We start from the raw sequence: 22187 nt of genomic DNA on the forward strand, positions 1-22187 counted from the left end.
TCTGCAACATCTGGACATAGCCAGCGGCCGTTTGACGCCCCTGCACTTCCTGAAGCTCCATTGTTCCACTGAAGGAAAAAGCACCCCAGACCATTATGGCGCCCCCTCCACTGTGGCGCGTAGAAAACATCTCAAGTGGGATTTGCTTGTCATGCCAGTAACGTTGGAAACCATCAGGACCATAAAAAGGTAAAAAAAATTCTCATCAGAGAATAAAACTTTCTTCCACCTTTGAATCTCCCATGTTTGGTACTCTCTTGCAAAGTCCAAACGAGCAGTTCTGTGGCGTTTAAGGAGACGAGGTCTTAGAAGAAGTTTTTTGTGTTTGAAGCCCTTCAGTCTCAGATGCCGTCTGATGGTTATGGGGCTGCAGTCAGCACCAGTAAAGGGCCTTAATTTGGGTCGAGGATAGTCCAGTATCTTGACGGACAGCCAATTGGATCCTCCGGCTCAGTGCTGATTAAATTTTTTTGGGTCTTCCACTTGACTTTGTTCCATAACCCTCAGGATCATTTAAGAAATTCCGCAGTCTTACTGCGTCCCACCTCAGCAGCAATGTGGCGCGCTGTGAGAGACCCTGCTTATGCAGTTCAACAACCTGACCACGTTCAAAAAGGGAGAAGTTTTTTTGCCTTTGCCATCACAACGTGTGACTACATGACAGAAAATGACAATAAATCCACATCTTTGCACAGATTTGGCCTTTTAAAAGGCATGTGGTCCTAAAATTTGGATCAGCTGAAAAACAGCCTGTTTCAGTTTAATCGTTATTTTTAATTAATTGAATGCTCAAAAAATGTTTTGTCTCACTCTCATTTCTTCTTGTTGCATGGTGAAGCTCTACTTGGAACCTTGGTCCTACTGCAAGTCCTGGGGGTATCTGAGTACTGGGGGACACCAAGTACCTGGGGAAGGCGCCTGCTATTGGGGAAGTCCAATTCAGGGTCGTTACAGTTACAGACTCATCTCTGCTTCATTTAGTGGTCCCTACTCACCTGGGCGTTTATCTGTAGGAATCTCCTCCTTATACTGTTCATCACCCCTCACATCTGTCTCTGTAGGAATGTCCTCCTTACACTGATTATCACCCCTAACATCTGTCTCTGTAGCATTAACATTCTTTATCCTGTTATAAATTCTGTTAAATACTCAAAAAATCAGTGCATTGTCTAAAAAAACTGCATGGAAAATGAAAAACTGGGAGTAAAGCATGCCAATATTTGAAGTACAACCATGCAAAAAGTGCTGCTCTCCAGTGTAAGTTTCATCCTAGTTCGCTTCTTTACTCCCTCCTCTGCAGCTCTGGTCTCTTTATTTTACCAAGGGAGGCAGAAGCTCGTTGTCACGGCGGACGTGCACAGTTAACAGATAACACACCAACCAGGCTCTGGACGAGAGACAGGGAAAGGGTCACCTCCTAATTTATCCCTGACCTCTTTCCCTACAATGCTCAGCCCACAGACAAATCTTGATGGTAGATTTGCTGTGTCCACCAGCCTATACTAACAAAACCCTGAACTCCCTGAGATGGTGAAGTGGGGAGAAAGGAGCTGCCAGCTCGCACAGAACCTGGACAGGTAAGATGACATAAACAACCAAACAAGAAAAGACACTTATCTGCTGAGAGCAGGAACAAAAGCCAACCTTCCTTCCTAGCTTCCAAGACCACAATGATGAGTATAATCCGCTCAGAGCACTTTAGCTGGAGACTATTTAAACTAATGACTCCACCCAGTGCACCTGATGCGAGGCGGATCCAGCACAGCATCAAAACAAATACTAGACTCGTGCTGCAATCCTGGCTGACCTCCGCACATCGTCAGAGTGGGGCATGACAGTACCCCCCCCTTCTACGGGTGACCTCCGGACACCCTGGACCAACCTTATCCGGATGGGACCTATGAAAGGCCCTCACCAGACGGCTGGCGTTGACATCTGACGCCGGAACCCACATCCTCTCCTCAGGACCGTACCCCCTCCAGTGAACCAGGTACTGGAGGGAACCCCGCAGAACTCTTGAGTCGAGAATCCTGGAGATCTCGAACTCCAAGTTTCCCTCGACCAGAACAGAAGGAGGAGGCAATGGCGATGGTACCACCGGTTTAACATATTTTTTTAGTAAAGACTTGTGGAAGACATCATGGATCCTCCAAGTCTGCGGCAGATCAAGTCGAAATGCCACAGGATTGATCACAGCAGAAATCTTATATGGACCAACAAATCTTGGACCCAGTTTCCAAGATGGCATTCTCAACTTGATATTCCTAGTGGACAACCACACCAAATCACCCACACACAGGTCCGGACCAGTCACACGTCTCCTGTCAGCCATTCGTTTATACCTCTCACCCATCCTCTCCAAATTCCCTTGAATCCCCCGCCAGATAGAGGATAAGGCAGAAGAGAATCTCTCCTCCTCTGGCATCCCGGAGGAACCAGACCCAGAAAAGGTACCAAACTGAGGATGGAAACCGTATGTGCCAAAAAATGGCGACTTACCCGTGGACTCCTGCCTACGGTTATTCAATGCAAATTCTGCTAAGGGCAAGAATGAGGACCAGTCCTCCTGATTCTCAGCCACAAAGCACCTCGAGTAGGTCTCCAGGTTTTGATTGGTACGCTCCGTCTGACCATTCGACTGTGGATGAAAAGCCGACGAGAAAGAAAGTTGATTGCCAAGTCGAGAGCAGAACGCCCTCCAAAACCTGGAGACAAACTGCGTGCCCCTATCAGAGACAATATCCGAAGGAATACCGTGCAATTTAACAATATTATCCACAAAAATCTGCGCAAGAGTCTTAGCGTTAGGCAGACTTGTTAGTGGTATAAAGTGAGCCATTTTACTGAAACGATCGACTACCACCAAAATCACTGTTCTCCCGGAGGAACTCGGTAGGTCCGTAATAAAGTCCATGGACAAATGTGTCCAAGGACGAGATGGAATAGACAATGGAAGAAGTGAACCAGGCGGTCGAGTATGAGCAACCTTAGACCGAGCGCAGGTTTCACAAGCTGCCACGTAATTCTCAATACACTTACGCAAACCTGGCCACCAGAACCTCCGGGACACCAGATCACAGGTGGACTTACCACCAGGATGTCCAGCGAGAACAGTATCGTGATGTTCCTTGAACACCTTGTATCGTAGGCCCTCAGGAACAAACAACCTCCCTGGGGGACACGAACCAGGAGCCCCCTCCTGAGCTCCCAACACCTCCATCTCCAATCCAGGGTACAGAGCGGAGACCACCACTCCATCCGCCAAAATCGCTGGATCTTCTGTATCACCTCCCCCAGGGAAGCTGCGAGACAAGGCATCTGCCTTGACGTTCTTGACCCCTGGGCGAAAGGTAACCACGAAATTGAACCTGGTAAAAAACAATGACCATCTGGCCTGTCTAGGGTTCAGACGCTTGGCAGATTGCAGGTAAGCCAAATTCTTATGGTCTGTATACACAGTAACGGGGTGAGAAGCCCCCTCTAACCAGTGACGCCATTCTTCAAAGGCCAATTTGATCGCCAACAACTCCCTATCTCCAACATCATAATTCCTCTCAGCGACCGAGAGCTTCCTGGAGAAGAAGGCACACGGGACCCACTTGCCAGGAGAAGGGCCCTGCGAAAGCACCGCCCCAACCCCCACCTCTGATGCATCGACCTCGACCACGAATGGCTGAGATACATCCGGCTGCACCAGAATGGGAGCAGACGCAAAACGCTCCTTAATAGCCGAAAAGGCCTGCAATGCCTCATCCGACCAGACAGAGGCATCAGCGCCCTTCTTGGTCATATCAGTAAGAGGTTTGACTAGCGTGGAATAATTCAAAATACATTTTCTATAATAATTCGTAAACCCCAAAAATCGCATCAAAGCTTTCTGATTCTCCGGTCGGTCCCACTCCAGAACCGCCCGGACCTTTTCGGGGTCCATACGAAAACCAGAATCAGAAAGCATGTATCCCAAAAATGGAAGCTCTTGCTCCGCAAATAAACATTTCTCCAATTTGGCGTATAACTTGTTCTCCCGCAGGATCGTCAAAACCTGTCTCACATGATCCTGATGGGTCTTCAGATCAGGAGAATAAATTAAAATGTCATCAAGGTAGACTACTACGAACCTCCCCACCAAATGATGAAAAATATCATTTACGAATCGCTGAAATACCGCTAGCGCATTCGTCAACCCAAAAGGCATTACCAGGTTCTCAAAATGACCCTCGTGCGTATTGAAGGTCGTTTTCCACTCATCCCCCTCCTTGATCCTGATCAGATTGTATGCTCCTCTCAAATCCAACTTGGAGAACACCTTGGCTCCAACAATCTGATCAAAAAGATCAGAGATCAAAGGCAGGGGATATGGATCCCGGACTGTAATACGATTCAGCTCCCGGAAATCCAAACACGGTCTCAGTGATCCATCTTTCTTCTTCACGAAGAACAAACCTACAGCCACTGGAGACTTAGATGGTCTAATATGACCCTTTGCCAAACTCTCGGCGACATACTTTCGCATGACCTCTCTCTCGGGTTGAGAGAGGTTGTAGAGCCGAGACTTAGGCAACTTAGCCCCCGGAATAAGATTCACAGGACAATCATAGTCACGATGAGGGGGCAATTCCTGAGCCCCACCCTCCGCAAACACGTCCGAAAAATCTGAGAGATACTGAGGCAAGGCCGTAACGGACACTTCAGAAATAGATGTGACAAGACAATTATCCGAACAAAACTTGCTCCAACCAATGATTTGTCTCGCCTGCCAGTCTATAGTTGGGTTATGTTTAGACAACCATGGCAACCCCAAAACTATTGGAGCTGGCAAATCCTTCATGACGAAACAGGAAATAATCTCAGCATGTGAATCACCCACCCTTAAATGACTATCATGTACAACGTGAGTAAGGCTCCCTTGAGAAAGAGGGGAAGAATCAATGGCAAAAACACGAATCTCGTTCTCTAACGTGCAAATACTTAGTCCCAAACCCTCAAGAAACAGAAAGTCAATAAAATTTACCCCAGCACCACAATCAAGAAAAACATCAACAAACACATTTCGAGACTCTAGCGCCACCATAGCTGAAAGGAGAAAACAGGAACTGCAGGGAACTTGCATACCAGTCTGCTCTACCACACCATTCATACTACCAAGTGTGAGGGAGGTTTTTTTTTTCTTTTTCTTTTCTCTTTATCACTCTCCCCTGTGGTTCAACATACGGACAAGAAAAAACAAAATGACCCCTCTTTCCACAAAAGAATCATAAATTGTGCGCTTTACGAAAGTCTCTACTATCCGAATGGAAAGATATCTGACCTAACTGCATGGGTTCCTCTCCTAGGCCAGAATAACAAGCAATATCTCCCTGGGCAGCTGGTGGAACAAAACTACACGCGGGAGGAATCCCCTGCACAGAGGGACCCTTACCCCTCTCTCTGATACATCTATCCAAACGTATCGCCAAAGACATTGCATTTTCCAAAGTATCAGGGTATTCATGAAAAGCCAGAGCATCCTTCAACCTTTCAGATAACCCCTGACAAAACTGGCTACGTAACGCGGGGTCGTTCCACCCCGACTCAGTAGCCCACCTCCTAAACTCTGTGCAGTAAACCTCAGCAGTATGTTTACCCTGTAGTAAGTTACGTAATTTTGACTCTGCCATTGAAACTCGATCTGGGTCAATGGCAGAGAACTGGGCGGCAGGGAAAAAGCCCAGGATTGCGCGTCCCCTTTCAGCAAAGACATGACGATACCCACCCTCTGATCCTCATTACCTGATGAAAATGGGCACAAACGAAAGTACAACTTACATGATTCCTTGAAACGGAAAAAATCATCAGTACCCCCTGCAAATTTCTCCGGAAGAGCGACTTTAGGCTCCCCAACAATTTGACTTGTACCTGAAGCTAACACCCTCTGACACTGTGTGACCGTACTACGTAGATCCGCAACCTCCAGGGACAAACCCTGCATGCGGTCAACCAGTGCATCAATTGACGCCATCACATAAACGCTGAGCAATGGCAGTCACAGTATGGCGGATTATAATGTCACGACGGACGTGCACAGTTAACAGATAACACACCAACCAGGCTCTGGACGAGAGACAGGGAAAGGGTCACCTCCTAATTTATCCCTGACCTCTTTCCCTACAATGCTCAGCCCACAGACAAATCTTGATGGTAGATTTGCTGTGTCTACCAGCCTATACTAACAGAACCCTGAACTCCCTGAGATGGTGAAGTGGGGAGAAAGGAGCTGCCAGCTCGCACAGAACCTGGACGGGTAAGATGACATAAACAACCAAACAAGAAAAGACACTCATCTGCTGAGAGCAGGAACAAACAGCCAACCTTCCTTCCTAGCTTCCAAGACCACAATGATGAGTATAATCCGCTCAGAGCACTTTAGCTGGAGACTATTTAAACTAATGACTCCACCCAGTGCACCTGATGCGAGGCGGATCCAGCACAGCATCAAAACAAATACTAGACTCGTGCTGCAATCCTGGCTGACCTCCGCACATCGTCAGAGTGGGGCATGACACTCGTCTCATGTGACTATCAAGCACCTGCATCTCCCAGAAGTGCGCTGCAGCCAGCTCTTTTTAGGCCCTTCTCCAGATTTCCTCTTCCTCACATACAGCCCCAGGGATTCCCATAATAGATGCCCCCCTCCCCTCTAGCCCCACTGTCTAGAGAGATATAGCTATATACCTCCATGAATATACAAGTAGGGATGAATTAAAGGAGTCTGCACTGCTTCACCACGAGAGGACTACACCGACACTGACAGGAGGAAGGGAGCAGGGAAGATACTGAGAATGTGTCCATCCCAAAATGCAGGACCAGAATTTTAGCCAAAGGATAAACAGCAGGGGGCGCTACCAGAAGGAAAGTGTAAAGTACAAAATAATGCAAACAATATTATTACAGCATGTACATTGTATTTAACCCTTTCTACGCCAGTTTTCACCTTCCTGCCCAGGCCATTTTTTGCAAATCTAATGTGTCACTTTATGTAGTGAGTACTATGGCACTGGTCGGGAAGTCACTTCCCGCAGTTCCGTACTTTTACAGCGCTGGTCGGAAAGGGGTTAAACGCCATAAAACCTTTTCATTGCACAGTTATAATTTACAACCCTTTTAAGGCCTCATTTACAATATGAGTTTTACAGTCTGCAAACTGCAGATCTGCGAAATATGAGTCAGGTCTGTGTGTCGCCGACCAGTACACTTTGCAGCATTCGTATTTTCATTCCCAAAACAGAACATGTCCTTTACTGGTCTGCAAAACGTGAACTCATAGTTCATGCAATCACAAAAAATGGCGGATGGCACATGGGCTGCATCCGTATTTTGTAGTTTCACAGTTTGTAAACCGCACAATGGATACAGCCCTGTGCAGGGGGCCTAATTATCATGACAACCGAAAATAGAAACACAGAAGATTGACGGCAGAAAATGATGATTACTTACCGTTAATTTGATTTTCCAGAGCGCATGACAGCACCACAAGAGACAGAGAGGATCCGCCCCCACAGACAGGAAACCTGCAGAATAAAAGGGCGGACACTCTCCTCCTCAGTGTAATATCCAAGCATCGGAGGAAGGCCACCAACATAATGTTAGATAGTCAATAATAAATTCAGTTTAACAAGATTCTCTTTTATTTTTTTTTGCTACACCCGTGTGAACATAAGATAACCATAAAGAACCAAAGGGAGGGAATATAAGGGTGCTGTCATGGGCTCTGGAAAATAAAATTACCAGTAAGTAATCATCAATTTTCCCTTCGCCCATGACAGTACCACAAGAGAATTACCAGAGGAAATTTCAGGGTGGGAGAGTAGAAAGAAGCACCTTTTCCCCAAAGGATGACCCCGAAGGAGAGGAGTTTAAATCAAGCCGATAGTGCTTAAAAAAAAGTTGAAGGAGAAGACCAGGTGGCATCTCTGCAAATATTCTCTATGGGACCTGAGGATCTTTCCGCCCAGGAGGTAGCCACTGCCCTGGTAGAGTGTGCCTTGAGACCCGCTGGAGGAGATAATCCAGAAGACAGGCAAGACAAGGAAATAGCTGAAACAATCCACCTTGCAATATAACTTTTAGAGGCTGCAACACCCTTATTAACTCCTTGAAAAAGAATAAAGAGTGAAGAAGATTTGCGCCAATCTTTAGTGCGAGAAAGATAGTTAATCAAAGCCCTTCTGACGTCTAGGCAGTGAAGGGATTTCTCTTCTTCTGATCCAGGGTTTTTAAACAGGGTAGGAAGAATATTCTCTTAATATCTATAAAATTTTGAAACAACTTTTGGAAGAAAAGCCGGATCTGGACTAGGGCTGCAGTAAACGAATATTTTAGTAATCGAGTATTCTATCGATTATATTTCTCGATTCATCGAGTAATCTAATAAGAAAAACCTTCTTAAAATAATGTATTGCTTTATAAAAATGTCCCCCTTTCCCAGTGCCATCAGTTCAGCAGCCCCTCCATGCCATGTTCCCCAGTGCCCCCATGATGGCACTGCCATCAGCCCCTCCATCCAGATTGCCATGATGTCCCCCTTCCCCAGTGCCTCTTATGCCATACGCCATGTCCCCTAGTGCCATCAGATCAGCAGCCCCTCCATGCCATGTCCCCTAGTGCCCCCATGATGGCACTGCCATCAGCCCCTGCATCCAGATTGCCATGATGTCCCCCTTTCCCAGTGCCTCCATGCCATCCACCATGTCCCCCACTCCCCCAGATCAACCTTCCGAGTGCCTAATCACAGGTGCCCCCCCCCCCAATACTTTTATACATGGCAAACCATAGGTGCTCCCATTAACCCCTCTAACGCCAATAACGTTATACATGCCAAATCACAGGTGCCCCCGCCAATAACTTTATACATGCCAAACCACAGATGCCCACATTTCCCCATGCCAAATCACAGGTGCCCCCGTTTTCCCCAGCCCATGCAAAATCACAGGTGCCCCCATTTCCCCATGCCAAATCACAGGTGCCACCAATTTACCGCATATTTCTGTCAGTGCAATACTTATCTATGCCTGTATATTTATGGCACTGCAGTACTATTTTCCGACTGCCAAATCACAGGTGCCACCAATTTACCGCCGCCACAACCCCCACTCCCCCTTCCCCGCTAACTTTATACTTACCTTTCAGTGCAGAGTGCGCCGACACACGGAGTCCGCAGGAGACGCGTCTTCATCCCAGCATGCACTGGGGACCTGACGTCACACACAGCGTCATCCAGCGCGCTGACGATGTGTGAACGCAAGGTCCTGCAGCGCGGTGCCGACAGGAGGCCACGGAGCGGTGAGTGAGAAGCTTAATTTCACTCACGCTCCGTGGTCATGTGATTTAAACGAATCCTCGATGCAGAAAAACTGCATCGAGGATTTTTTTGCCTCGATTACATCGATTAAATCGATGAATCGTTTCAGCCCTAATCTGGACGTATCACAACCTTGTCCTCTAAAATTGTGGTATAAGGAGGATTGATGGAATTGGCCTGAATCTCATTAATCCAGCGAGCAGATGTTAAAGCTATTAGGAGACATAACTTCAAGGTGAGACATTTTATGGAGCTGGACTCTATAGGTTCAAATGGAGGACGAGTTAAAGCCTTACTACATCTAAATCCCAAGGAGGAGGTCTAACTGAAGCTATCGGGGTGGATCTGTCCACTGCTCTAAAGAATCTAGATACCCATGGGCATCCTGCAATGTCCTGATTAAACAGGGCCGACAGAGCTGAGACATGCACTTTTAAGGTATTTCCTGCTAGTCCCAGATCTAGACCCTTCTGAAGGAACTCCAATATTAGATAAATGGGAGCAGAAGATGGGATGTCATTAATCTGGATATGCGCAAAATCAAAAAATTTCTGCCACACTCTGGCGTAGATGGCTACTGTTACTTTCTTCCTACTCTTAAGAGTCAAAATCAAGGCATCGAAAAATCCCTTCCTCCCTAGCATGTACCTTTCGAGTTCCAGGCAGTTAAGTGGAGATTTTTTATGTCTGGATGGAATACTGAACCTTGGCTCAACAGACCCCGGATCTCTGGAAGGATCCATGGATCCCAGATTGACATGATCAGGAGCCACGTGAACCAAGACCTTCTTGGCTAGAATGGAGCAATGAGGATAACCCTCGCCCCTTCTTCCCTGATTTTCCATAACACACGAGGAATCAAAGGAAGAGGAGGAAAGGTGTAGTGTCAGGGGAAATTTCCATTTCTGCATCAAGGCATCAGACAGATCTATGTCCAGCTGTCCCCAGAGGGCTGTTATATTCTTGAAAATTGATAGGTCTAGAGACCTCTCGCCCTGAGAGAGAGGGTGATGACTGAGAAAGTCCGCCTGTCTGTTTTCCACGCCACTCATATGTACCGCTGAGATCGACGCACATTATTTTCTGCTAGTAAGAGGATACTGTGGGCTTCCTGCATTAGAGTTCTGCACCTTGTGCCCCCCTGTTTGTTTAGGTACGAGACTACCATCTTGTTGTCCATCATAATTCTTTGATTTTTTCCTCTTATTCATGGAAGAGCAGAATTCATCGCTAGGCTCACGGCCATCAGCTCCTTCAGGTTGATGGACCCTCTTTCTTGGATACTTTCCCAACAACCTTGAAGGGAGATCTCCTGAATGTGAGCTCCCCACCCCCAGGGACTTGCGTTCGTAGTCAGACAAATCAGATCTTCCAGCTTCCACGGAACACCCTGAATTAGATTTTTCCTCTCCAGCCACCATTTCAAGCTTTGGAGAGTCTGATCTCATATCCTTATTTTTACATCTAGGGAGCTGTTTTCCTCCCAAAGAGACAGGATTTCCCACTGGAGCGCCCTTGAGTGGAGTTGTGCCCATCTTATCGCTGGAATACAAGATGTGAGGGATCCAAGGATAGACATCCCTTTCCTTATTGAGGTCACCGGATTTCTGATCAGGCGCCTAGTTTTTTTCTGGATGAGAATTACTTTTTCTTCTGGAAAAAAACAGCTCTGGCAAGAAGAATCTAAAATCAATCCCAGAAAAGACTGTCTTCTGGTGGGATGCGGTCTTGATTTTTCTTGATTTAAAATCCATCCTAATCTGTTCAGGATCTCTGATACCGCAGCTACTGCTTTTTTACAGGCATTTTCTATTTTTCCTACAATCAGAAAATCATCCAGGTATGGTATGAAAAAGAATATTCCTCTCCCTTATACGAGCCGCCATCTCTGCGATTATTTTCGTAAACACTCTTGGACCCATGGATAGGACAAAGAACTGAATTTAAAAATGCTGTAACTGACCCCCTATTCTGACTGCGACTCTTAGGAATTTCTGATAACCTGCAAAAATTGGAACGTTATAGTATGCGTCCTTGAGATTGAGTACTGCCATGAAGCAGCGAGGAGAAAGAAGCTTTATGACCGATTTTATAGTTTTCATTTTGAACTTTTTGATCTGAAGAAAATGATTCAATCTCTTTAGGTTTATTACAGTTCTGAATGAACCATCCGTTTTTTGTTTTTTTTTTTACTAAAAACGGGGGGGGGAATAAAATACCTCGCCTTTTTCCTCCTCTGCTACCGGGACTAAAATTGATTTTTCTACTAATTTTAGAACCTCGGTTTCCATGGCCGAATTTCCTAGAGCTGAGACTTGATCTTTTGTAATTAAGAATCTTACTGGAGGGGCCAGACGGAATTTTAATTTTTACCCATTGAGAATGGAGTCTAGAATTCACTAACTTGACAAAATCTGGGACCAGGCTGCAAAGAAATGTTTTAATCTGCCCCCACCTGACTTCTGGCATCATTGTTGATCCTGTTTATTTTTATCTCCAAAGGACTGATTGAAGAAATAACTTCTACCTCTCCTTTGGATCTGGAACCTGTCCTTCCAGGACTTTTTATCTGATTCCTGATTACTTTTGAAGGGGCGAAAGGAACGGTTAAACCTATTCTTAGAGGGGAAAGAGCTCTGGAACCCCGGAAATTTTCTCTTTTTATCCGCAGCCTTATCTAATAAGTCGTCCAGAGTTGGCCCGAACAGGTATTCCCCTTCACAGGGGACACCACATAGTTTGTTTTCAGAAGGGAGATCTCCACCCCAATTGTTTAACCAAAGAGCTCTTTGTGTCGAATTTGACAAGGCTGCTGAATTGGCCTCCAGGTCTGACAGAATCAGCAGAGGCATCTGCCAGGAAGTCAGCCGCTTTTTAATTGTTGGCAGGGATGCTAAAATCTCTTCCCTGGGGCATCTGTTCTTTAGCTGATTTTCTAATTCAGAGAGCCAGACTATAAGGGACCGGGCCGTACAGGTAGAGGCTATACTTGGTCTGAAGGAAGAAGTGGATGCCTCCCAAGGCCCTTTTAAAAAGGTATCGGCTTTTCTATCTAATGGGTCCTTCAAAATCCCCATATCATCAAAAGGGAAGAGCCGTCTTCCTTGAAACTTTAGAGATCGCTACAACTATCCTGGGAGCCTTATCCCATGTAGCAGAATCATCTTCTTTAAAGGGGTATTTACTCTTAATATTTTTTGAGATGTAAACCTTCCTGTTAGGCTTTCTCCATTCTCCTTTAATTAAGGCAGAAACATTCTTGTGAACTGGGAAAGTGCTGTGGTGTCTGGATTCTAGACCCCAAACATAATGTCCTGTATAGACCGGGGCTCTTTTGTCTCCTCAATGCCCATAGTCGAGCGTACAGCTTTCAGGAGTTTTTCCGTATCTTCTATGGGAAAACAGTGTCTACCACTAATCTCACCATCTTCAGGAGGAAGATAGAGATGAATCATCAGAATGTCCAAATAAAGAAAAGTGTATCTCCTCTTCCTCAGATTCAGATGATAAATGTTCTTGTACAGACTCATGGCGCCTCGTTTTAGGATCTTTCTCCCCCAAGACTTTTTTGGATGACAGAGTAGAATAAACTTCTAATCTGACTAATGCCTGGAGACATTTATAAAAAGATGGTGATTCTTCAGCCACTGTTCTATCAATCCAGGACTGACATTTTCTTTTCCCAATCCGAAGACAACCCAGTTTTACACAGAGCACATTCCTTATTCTTCCTCTTAGTAACCACTTTCCTAGGTTTTGTCTGAAATTACATTAATACAACTGTATCAGCATAAGGAAGCATAACATAATGCCCCAAAACACTCACCCCCTCAGAGGTACCAACACTGGAGGGACTGCAGACTCCTCAGTGAGTATGTCCTTCTCCATGCTTCCTGTTGCTGGTAACCAAAGCGCTGCTTAGGACGCCAGTCTGTAGCTCAAAGCGCGCACTACTCATAGGCGCTCCTGAGATGATGTCACATCCAACGCTGCGAGCCGATCACGTGACCTCCCGAAATTCTCACTGCCGGAAGCTCCTCTTCTTCCCCCTGGGGTTCGGCGTCTGTGCTTCTAGCGCATCAGCGATGCCGATAGGCACTACAAGCTCCAGCACACAATCACCCCCTCCGGAGCTCTGCCTCTGCCCGCCCTCAGGCGCACCAACTGATGCCGCCTTACCTACTAAGGGACTGCAGGCATGTTAGGGAGCACAACCAGAGGGAAGGACCTAAAAAAAAACTGCAGGCTTCCCCAGAGACAGGAAACCACACTGAATTGGGAGGAGAGTGTCCGTCCTTTTATTCTGCAGGTTTCCTGTCTGTGGGGGCAGATCCTCTCTCTCTCGTGGTGCTGTCATGGGCGAAGGGAAAAAAAGACCACCTGGTCCATCTAGTCGCCCTTTATCTTTGGATAGACCTGCGCTTATCCCGGGCAGGTTACCGTCACTTACTGTAGGCTTTTCAACCACATCTGCTGGAGGTTTGTTCCAAGCTTCAGCCAGTTTTTCAGTAAAATAATATCTGACATTGCTCCTGATCGTACCCCCGGCTGATTTCAGACTGCGGTTTCCATTGTTTGGACCATTTATCTAGTTCTCCATGTTACTAACCCCTCCAGGAACGTCAACCCTCTTACATACTCAGAATGCACCCCATTAACAACAAGCCTCTGATATCTGTCCAACAGCCGACCGCGGATCCACTGGACTATCCGCGGATTAAGTCCAATCTTCAGCCATTTATCTGTCAGCTTTGGCTGTGGCTTTGTATCAAAGGCTTTGCTAAAATCCAGGCAAGAAACATCCACGGAACCTCCTTCATAGTCAAAGAAATCTATAAGATTAGTCTGACGTGATCGGCCCTTGGAGCAGCCATGCCGTTTTAGGTCCAGTACATTGCTAGTTTTTAGGTGGTCGATCATCTTCTTTTTCAGGAGGGTTTCCATCATTTTACTACTACAGATGTTAGGCTCACTGCTTTGGGTTTTCTCCCCGCACTCGGTTGTAGCTCTCAATAACTGATGGAAATTACTGAAGTGTGAACTCGGCCTAAGAGGGACTGGTTAAACAAATCAAGTCACAGACTGGAGTTCTTTAAGGACTCGGATGCCATCTGGCCCCATGGCCTTGTTAGACTTTAAAGCGGTTATCTTATCTCAGACATTGGGGGCATATCGCTAGGATATGCTCCCATTGTCTTATAGGTGCAGGTCCCACCGCTGGGACCTGCACCTATATCGCGAACGGAGTCATGCAAGGTGGTGGCTGGAGTACTCCGGTCCGGCCACCACCAAGCGCGGTCCCCATAGAAGTGAATGGGAGCACACCGCGCATGACTGCCCATCGCTCCCATTCACTTCTATGGGCTCAAGGGAAATAGCTACAGGGAGTGCAGAATTATTAGGCAAGTTGTATTTTTGAGGATTAATTTTATTATTGAACAACAACCATGTTCTCAATGAACCCAAAAAACTCATTAATATCAAAGCTGAATATTTTTGGAAGTAGTTTTTAGTTTGTTTTTAGTTTTAGCTATTTTAGGGGGAGATCTGTGTGTGCAGGTGACTATTACTGTGCATAATTATTAGGCAACTTAACAAAAAACAAATATATACCCATTTCAATTATTTATTTTTACCAGTGAAACCAATATAACATCTCAACATTCACAAATATACATTTCTGACATTCAAAAACAAAACAAAAACAAAATCAGTGACCAATATAGCCACCTTTCTTTGCAAGGACACTCAAAAGCCTGCCATCCATGGATTCTGTCAGTGTTTTGATCTGTTCACCATCAACATTGCGTGCAGCAGCAACCACAGCCTCCCAGACACTGTTCAGAGAGGTGTACTGTTTTCCCTCCTTGTAAATCTCACATTTGATGATGGACCACAGGTTCTCAATGGGGTTTAGATAAGGTGAACAAGGAGGCCATGTCATTAGATTTTCTTCTTTTATACCCTTTCTTGCCAGCCACGCTGTGGAGTACTTGGACGCGTGTGATGGAGCATTGTCCTGCATGAAAATCATGTTTTTCTTGAAGGATGCAGACTTCTTCCTGTACCACTGCTTGAAGAAGGTGTCTTCCAGAAACTGGCAGTAGGACTGGGAGTTGAGCTTGACTCCATCCTCAACCCGAAAAGGCCCCACAAGCTCATCTTTGATGATACCAGCCCAAACCAGTACTCCACCTCCACCTTGCTGGCGTCTGAGTCGGACTGGAGCTCTCTGCCCTTTACCAATCCAGCCACGGGCCCATCCATCTGGCCCATCAAGACTCACTCTCATTTCATCAGTCCATAAAACCTTAGAAAAATCAGTCTTGAGATATTTCTTGGCCCAGTCTTGACGTTTCAGCTTGTGTGTCTTGTTCAGTGGTGGTCGTCTTTCAGCCTTTCTTACCTTGGCCATGTCTCTGAGTATTGCACACCTTGTGCTTTTGGGCACTCCAGTGATGTTGCAGCTCTGAAATATGGCCAAACTGGTGGCAAGTGGCATCTTGGCAGCTGCACGCTTGACTTTTCTCAGTTCATGGGCAGTTATTTTGCGCCTTGGTTTTTCCACACGCTTCTTGCGACCCTGTTGACTATTTTGAATGAAACGCTTGATTGTTCGATGATCACGCTTCAGAAGCTTTGCAATTTTAAGAGTGCTGCATCCCTCTGCAAGATATCTCACTATTTTTGACTTTTCTGAGCCTGTCAAGTCCTTCTTTTGACCCATTTTGCCAAAGGAAAGGAAGTTGCCTAATAATTATGCACACCTGATATAGGGTGTTGATGTCATTAGACCACACCCCTTCTCATTACAGAGATGCACATCACCTAATATGCTTAATTGGTAGTAGGCTTTCGAGCCTATACAGCTTGGAGTAAGACAACATGCATAAAGAGGATGATGTGGTCAAAATACTCATTTGCCTAATAATTCTGCACTCCCTGTATATTCGCCGGCCCCATAGAAAATGAATGGAGGGCGGATACGCATGCACAGTGCGCTGTCCTTCACTTTCGGGGCTCTGTGTCCCAGCGGTTGGACCCGCACCTATAAAACAATGGGGGCATACCCTAGCGATACGCCCCCATTGTTTGTCATGAGACAACCCCTTTGAGCCTCTGAAATCCCTGAAGCTCCTCTCTTACGACTGTAACTGCCCTGCCCATACAAGTGACGATTCTGAGAGCTGCCGACTCAAAATACTGAACAAAAGGAGATATTCAGACGCTCAGCCATAGCCTGATCCCCATTTCTGATTGTTGTAATGGTAGTTTTTCTTCTATCACTAATAGACCTGAAGAAGGCTTTATCTCTTGGCTTCACTTCTAGTCTTTAGACTTCCTATATGCTTCTTCTCATCTTTTACTATATTTCTTACTTCTCTAGTAAACTTGGGAGGGCTCTTCTTCCTTTTACTAATCTGTCTGACATATAGTTTGGTTGCCTTTAAGACGACCACTTTTAATGGAGTCCACTGGGCTCTTGCTCCTGCTGCGTTATCCTCCCCCAATTCCTTGAAGTTCTTCTTTCTAAAGTCTAACACTTTGGTTGTAGTGTAGGATCGTTCCCATAAACATTAGTCATCGCTGGAACCCAAATGTTCCTCCACATGAACCTCCGACACCAGATCTCTACGACTAGTTTCACACTAGCATTGGAAGATCCGTCAGGGAACAGCCGACTGGGTCTCTCTGGATCTGCCAGAAGCCACTGCGATCCTGTCCGGGCTACTTACCGCTGCACGCAGTGGATTCCAGCAATACCGGATCCAGAGAGACCCGCCGACTGTTCTCCGGATCTCACAATACTAGCGTGAAGCTAGCCTAAATCTAGAACGTCCTCTCCTCTGTGGGGGATGTGACGAGCTGCTGCTCCTGTAAGTGCATCCATTAGATTCCTGCTCCTACATGTAAGAGCACTGGAAATATCCGAGTCCACACCAGTCACCCATAACTACAAGATCCCCCTTTAATGCCATTTCAAGAATGTCACCCACCACCTTGATATGGTGATCCTCACTTTGCCCTGGAGGCCAATACCCCCCGGCACCAGTTCTAATATCACTTCCCTCCTCCATCTGCATCCAGCTCTGAACTACCCCCCCCGACAACCTGAGCCGACTGTCTGCAGGTCTCCCAGAAGCTGGACCTAGATGGCGGCTCACAGCCAAAAACCTTGTACACATGCATCCTCGGCAAAGCTGGACACAGAGGCTGGGGGGGACGGGGGGGGGGCTTCTATCAATACAGATGGAAGTGTTCATTGCTAGAGCCCCAATAAACGTCTCACTGACCGCTCTGCTCCCCGCGCTCCTTCCCTTCTCTGCTTCAACATTAAGACCTGCAGACACAGATCGCGCTGCCGGACCGTGTAGGAGGAGCCAAAAATCTGCCTGTGCTCCTCCCACACAGCACTGCAGCGCCAGCTGTGCCCACAGTGGACTACAAGAGGGCATTACCACTGTTCGGGGGGGCCCAGAGAGGGCATTACCACTGTTCGGGGGGGCCCAGAGAGGGCATTACCACTGTTCGGGGGGGCCCAGAGAGGGCATTACCACTGTTCGGGGGGGCCCAGAGAGGGCATTACCACTGTTCGGGGGGGCCCAGAGAGGGCATTACCACTGTTCGGGGGGGCCCAGAGAGGGCATTACCACTGTTCGGGGGGGGCCCAGAGAGGGCATTACCACTGTTCGGGGGGGCCCAGAGAGGGCATTACCACTGTTCGGGGGGGCCCAGAGAGGGCATTACCACTGTTCGGGGGGGCCCAGAGAGGGCATTACCACTGTTCGGGGGGGCCCAGAGAGGGCATTACCACTGTTCGGGGGGGCCCAGAGAGGGCATTACCACTGTTCGTGGGGCACAGAGAGGGCATTTCCACTGTTCGGGGGGCACAGAGAGGGCATTACCACTGTTCGGGGGGCACAGAGAGGGCATTACCACTGTTCGGGGGGCACAGAGAGGGCATTACCACTGTGCGGGGGGCACAGAGAGGGCATTACTACTCTCAGGGGGGCACAGAGAGGGCATTACTACTCTCAGGGGGGCACAGAGAGGGCATTACTACTCTCAGGGGGGCACAGAGAGGGCATTACTACTCTCAGGGGGGCACAGAGAGGGCATTACTACTCTCAGGGGGGCACAGAGAGGGCATTACTACTCTCAGGGGGGCACAGAGAGGGCATTACTACTCTCAGGGGGGCACAGAGGGGGCATTACTACTCTCAGGGGGGCACAGAGAGGGCATTACTACTCTCACGGGGGCACAGAGAGGGCATTACTACTCTCAGGGGGGCACAGAGAGGGCATTACTACTCTCACGGGGGCACAGAGAGGGCATTACTACTCTCAGGGGGGCACAGAGAGGGCATTACTACTCTCAGGGGGGCACAGAGAGGGCATTACTACTCTCAGGGGGGCACAGAGAGGGCATTACTACTCTCAGGGGGGCACAGAGAGGGCATTACTACTCTCAGGGGGGCACAGAGAGGGCATTACTACTCTCAGGGGGGCACAGAGAGGGCATTACTACTCTCAGGGGGGCACAGAGAGGGCATTACTACTCTCAGGGGGGCACAGAGAGGGCATTACTACTCTCAGGGGGGCACAGAGAGGGCATTACTACTCTCAGGGGGGCACAGAGAGGGCATTACTACTCTCAGGGGGGCACAGAGAGGGCATTACTACTCTCAGGGGGGCACAGAGAGGGCATTACTACTCTCAGGGGGGCACAGAGAGGGCATTACTACTCTCAGGGGGGCACAGAGAGGGCATTACTACTCTCAGGGGGGCACAGAGAGGGCATTACTACTCTCAGGGGGGCACAGAGAGGGCATTACTACTCTCAGGGGGGCACAGAGAGGGCATTACTACTCTCAGGGGGGCACAGAGAGGGCATTACTACTCTCAGGGGGGCACAGAGAGGGCATTACTACTCTCAGGGGGGCACAGAGAGGGCATTACTACTCTCAGGGGGCACAGAGAGGGCATTACTACTCTCAGGGGGGCACAGAGAGGGCATTACTACTCTCAGGGGGGCACAGAGAGGGCATTACTACTCTCAGGGGGGCACAGAGAGGGCATTACTACTCTCAGGGGGGCACAGAGAGGGCATTACTACTCTCAGGGGGGCACAGAGAGGGCATTACTCATAAACCAGTATAAACCTAAAAAAGTACTGGATAAAACAAGGCGTCCTCCTACAGAGGAGGAGACATCTCCATTACCTGACCATCCTGTGGAAGAAGAGGACGCGGACATCTCTCTGGTGTTGTCCTCTGACTGTAGCTCTTTCTGCAGGAGACACAGAGACTGGACTCAGACTTTACAGACAGAGAATTCCAGGACATTTGTATTTAGTCCTGTCCGTTACCTGGAGATGTGAGGGGCTGGTCCTCCTCCATCATCACCTCCTTCTACTGCCGTCCTATCCTCCTCCATCATCACCTCCTTCTACAGCCGTCCTGTCCTCCTCCATCATCACCTCCTTCTACAGCCGTCCTGTCCTCCTCCATCATCACCTCCTTCTACAGCCGTCCTGTCCTCCTCCATCATCACCTTCTTCTACAGCCGTCCTGTCCTCCTCCATCATCACCTCCTTCTACAGCCGTCCTGTCCTCCTCCATCATCACCTCCTTCTACAGCCGTCCTGTCCTCCTCCATCATCACCTCCTTCTACAGCCGTCCTGTCCTCCTCCATCATCACCTCCTTCTACAGCCGTCCTGTCCTCCTCCATCATCACCTCCTTCTACAGCCGTCCTGTCCTCCTCCATCATCACCTCCTTCAACAGCCGTCCTATCCTCCTCCATCATCACCTCCTTCTACAGCCGTCCTGTCCTCCTCCATCATCACCTCCTCCAGCTGTCCGGACATCATACACTGCACTACTGAAGCATCAGCTGCCAAAGACATCATACACTGCACTACAGAAGCATCAACTGCCACAGACATCATACACTGCACTACTGAAGCATCAGCTGCCAAAGACATCATACACTGCACTACTGAAGCATCAGCTGCCAAAGACATCATACACAGCACTACTGAAGCATCAGCTGCCACAGACATCATACACTGCACTACTGAAGCATCAACTGCCATAGACATCATACACTGCACTACTGAAGCACCAGCTGTGACAGACATCACACACTGCACTACTGAAGCATCAGCTGCCACAGACATCATACACTGCACTACTGAAGCATAAGCTGTGACAGACATCATACACTGCACTACTGAAGCATCAGCTGTGACAGACATCATACACTGCACTACTGAAGCATCAACTGTCAGAGACATCATACACTGCACTACTGAAGCATCAGCTGTGACAGACATCATACACTGCACTACTGAAGCATCCGCTGTGACATCCATCATACACTGCACTACTGAAGCATCAGCTGTGACAGACATCACACACTGCACTACTGAAGCATCAGCTGCGACAGACATCATACACTGCACTACTGAAGCACCAGCTGTGACAGACATCACACACTGCACTACTGAAGCATCAGCTGCCACAGACATCATACTAGAGTTGTTGCGATACCAAATTTTTGATTCGGTTTCGATACCATGAAAAAGTATTGCGATACTCGATACCATTCGATACCACGCGAAAAAAATAAACAAAAAAAGCCACGTGCATTCCTCATTTTTAAAAATGGCGAATCGCGCAGTTTTTATTTTATTTTTTCTGTTCCGGCATTCACCACCTAGATTTTTTTTTTATATTTTAATAGTTTGGACTTTTCTGACGTGGCGATGTAATATGTTTATTTATATATTTTATATGTGAAATTGGGAAAAGGGGGGTGATTTATACTTCATATTTTAGTGGGGGTTTTTTTTCACTTTTTATTTAATAACTATTTCCCCCCTTAGGGGCTAGAACCTGGGATCTTTCATCCCTTTTCCTATTCACCCTGATAGATCTCTATCAGGGTGAATAGGACTCCACACTGTCCCTGCTGCTCTGTGCTTTGTGCACACAGCATCAGGGATGTTACCATGGCAACCAGGGCTTCCTGGCTGCCATGGTAACCGATCGGAGCCCCAGGCTTACACAGCTGGGGCTCCGATCAGAAGCTGCCACTGCACCACCAATGAGGGGGAGTGGAGAGGTCCCTGTGGCCACTGCCACCAATGATTTTAATACTGGAGGGTTGAGAGGGGCCGGCGCACTGTGCCACCAATGATTTTAATGGGATGGGGGGATTGAGGGGGGGGGCACACTGCACCACCAATGATTTTACCCCTTTATACAGGAGGCGGGTACTAGCAGATCAGCGGCAGTTAACTGCCGCTGATCGCAGCTCCCTGTCAGGGGCAGGGTGCCGGCAATGCGATTCTGCTGCCGGCACCCGCCTCCTGTATGTGTTAAAGACTGACTACTGTATATGAGTCCAGACTTTCACTATTAGGCCACACAGAGCGGCGCCCAGCGATGTCTCAGCACTCACCATTTAGTCCTGGGCGCCGCTCCGTTCGCCCGCTGTGCCCCATTACTGTCTCCTCTCCTGCTCCACATGCTGCTGATTACTATCGGAGCGATGGGAGGAGACATCAGCTTCACTAGTGGGCGTTCCTTCTCCCTGGCTGTAGCGCTGTCCAATCGCAGCGCAGGGAAAAGGAACGCCCACTAGTGAAGCTGATGTCTCCTCCCATCGCTCCGATAGTAATCCTATCATTGGTGGCGCAGTGCGCCCGCCCCTCCTCCGCCCCTCTCTTCTCATTGCCGCCCCTCCTCCGCCCCTCTCTTCTCATTGCCGCCCCTCCTCCGCCCCTCTCTTCTCATTGGTGGCAGCGGCAGCAGCACAGGGGGGAGGGAGGACAGCTTCCTT

General features: G+C 48.0%; 1 protein-coding gene across 2 annotated transcripts in view; it reads right to left on the reverse strand.

Annotated features, from left to right (window-relative positions):
• Nucleotides 1-22187, reverse strand: part of LOC121000843 (zinc finger protein OZF-like) — a 46785-nt gene that overhangs the window by 24008 nt on the left and 590 nt on the right. Inside the window, exon 2 of one of the 2 annotated variants that reach the window (XR_005778917.1) lies at nt 19561-19631. Coding sequence is in view for 1 of the 2 variants with exons in the window: in XM_040431558.1 (XP_040287492.1) it covers nt 19561-19627 (67 nt within the window). In the remaining variant the exon portion in view is untranslated. The remainder of the gene's footprint in view (nt 1-19560; nt 19632-22187) is intronic. The other variant, XM_040431558.1, reaches the window with a different exon arrangement.

This window comes from Bufo bufo, chromosome 5 (genome assembly GCF_905171765.1).
Source record: "Bufo bufo chromosome 5, aBufBuf1.1, whole genome shotgun sequence".
In the NCBI taxonomy this organism is placed as follows: Eukaryota; Metazoa; Chordata; class Amphibia; order Anura; family Bufonidae; genus Bufo; species Bufo bufo.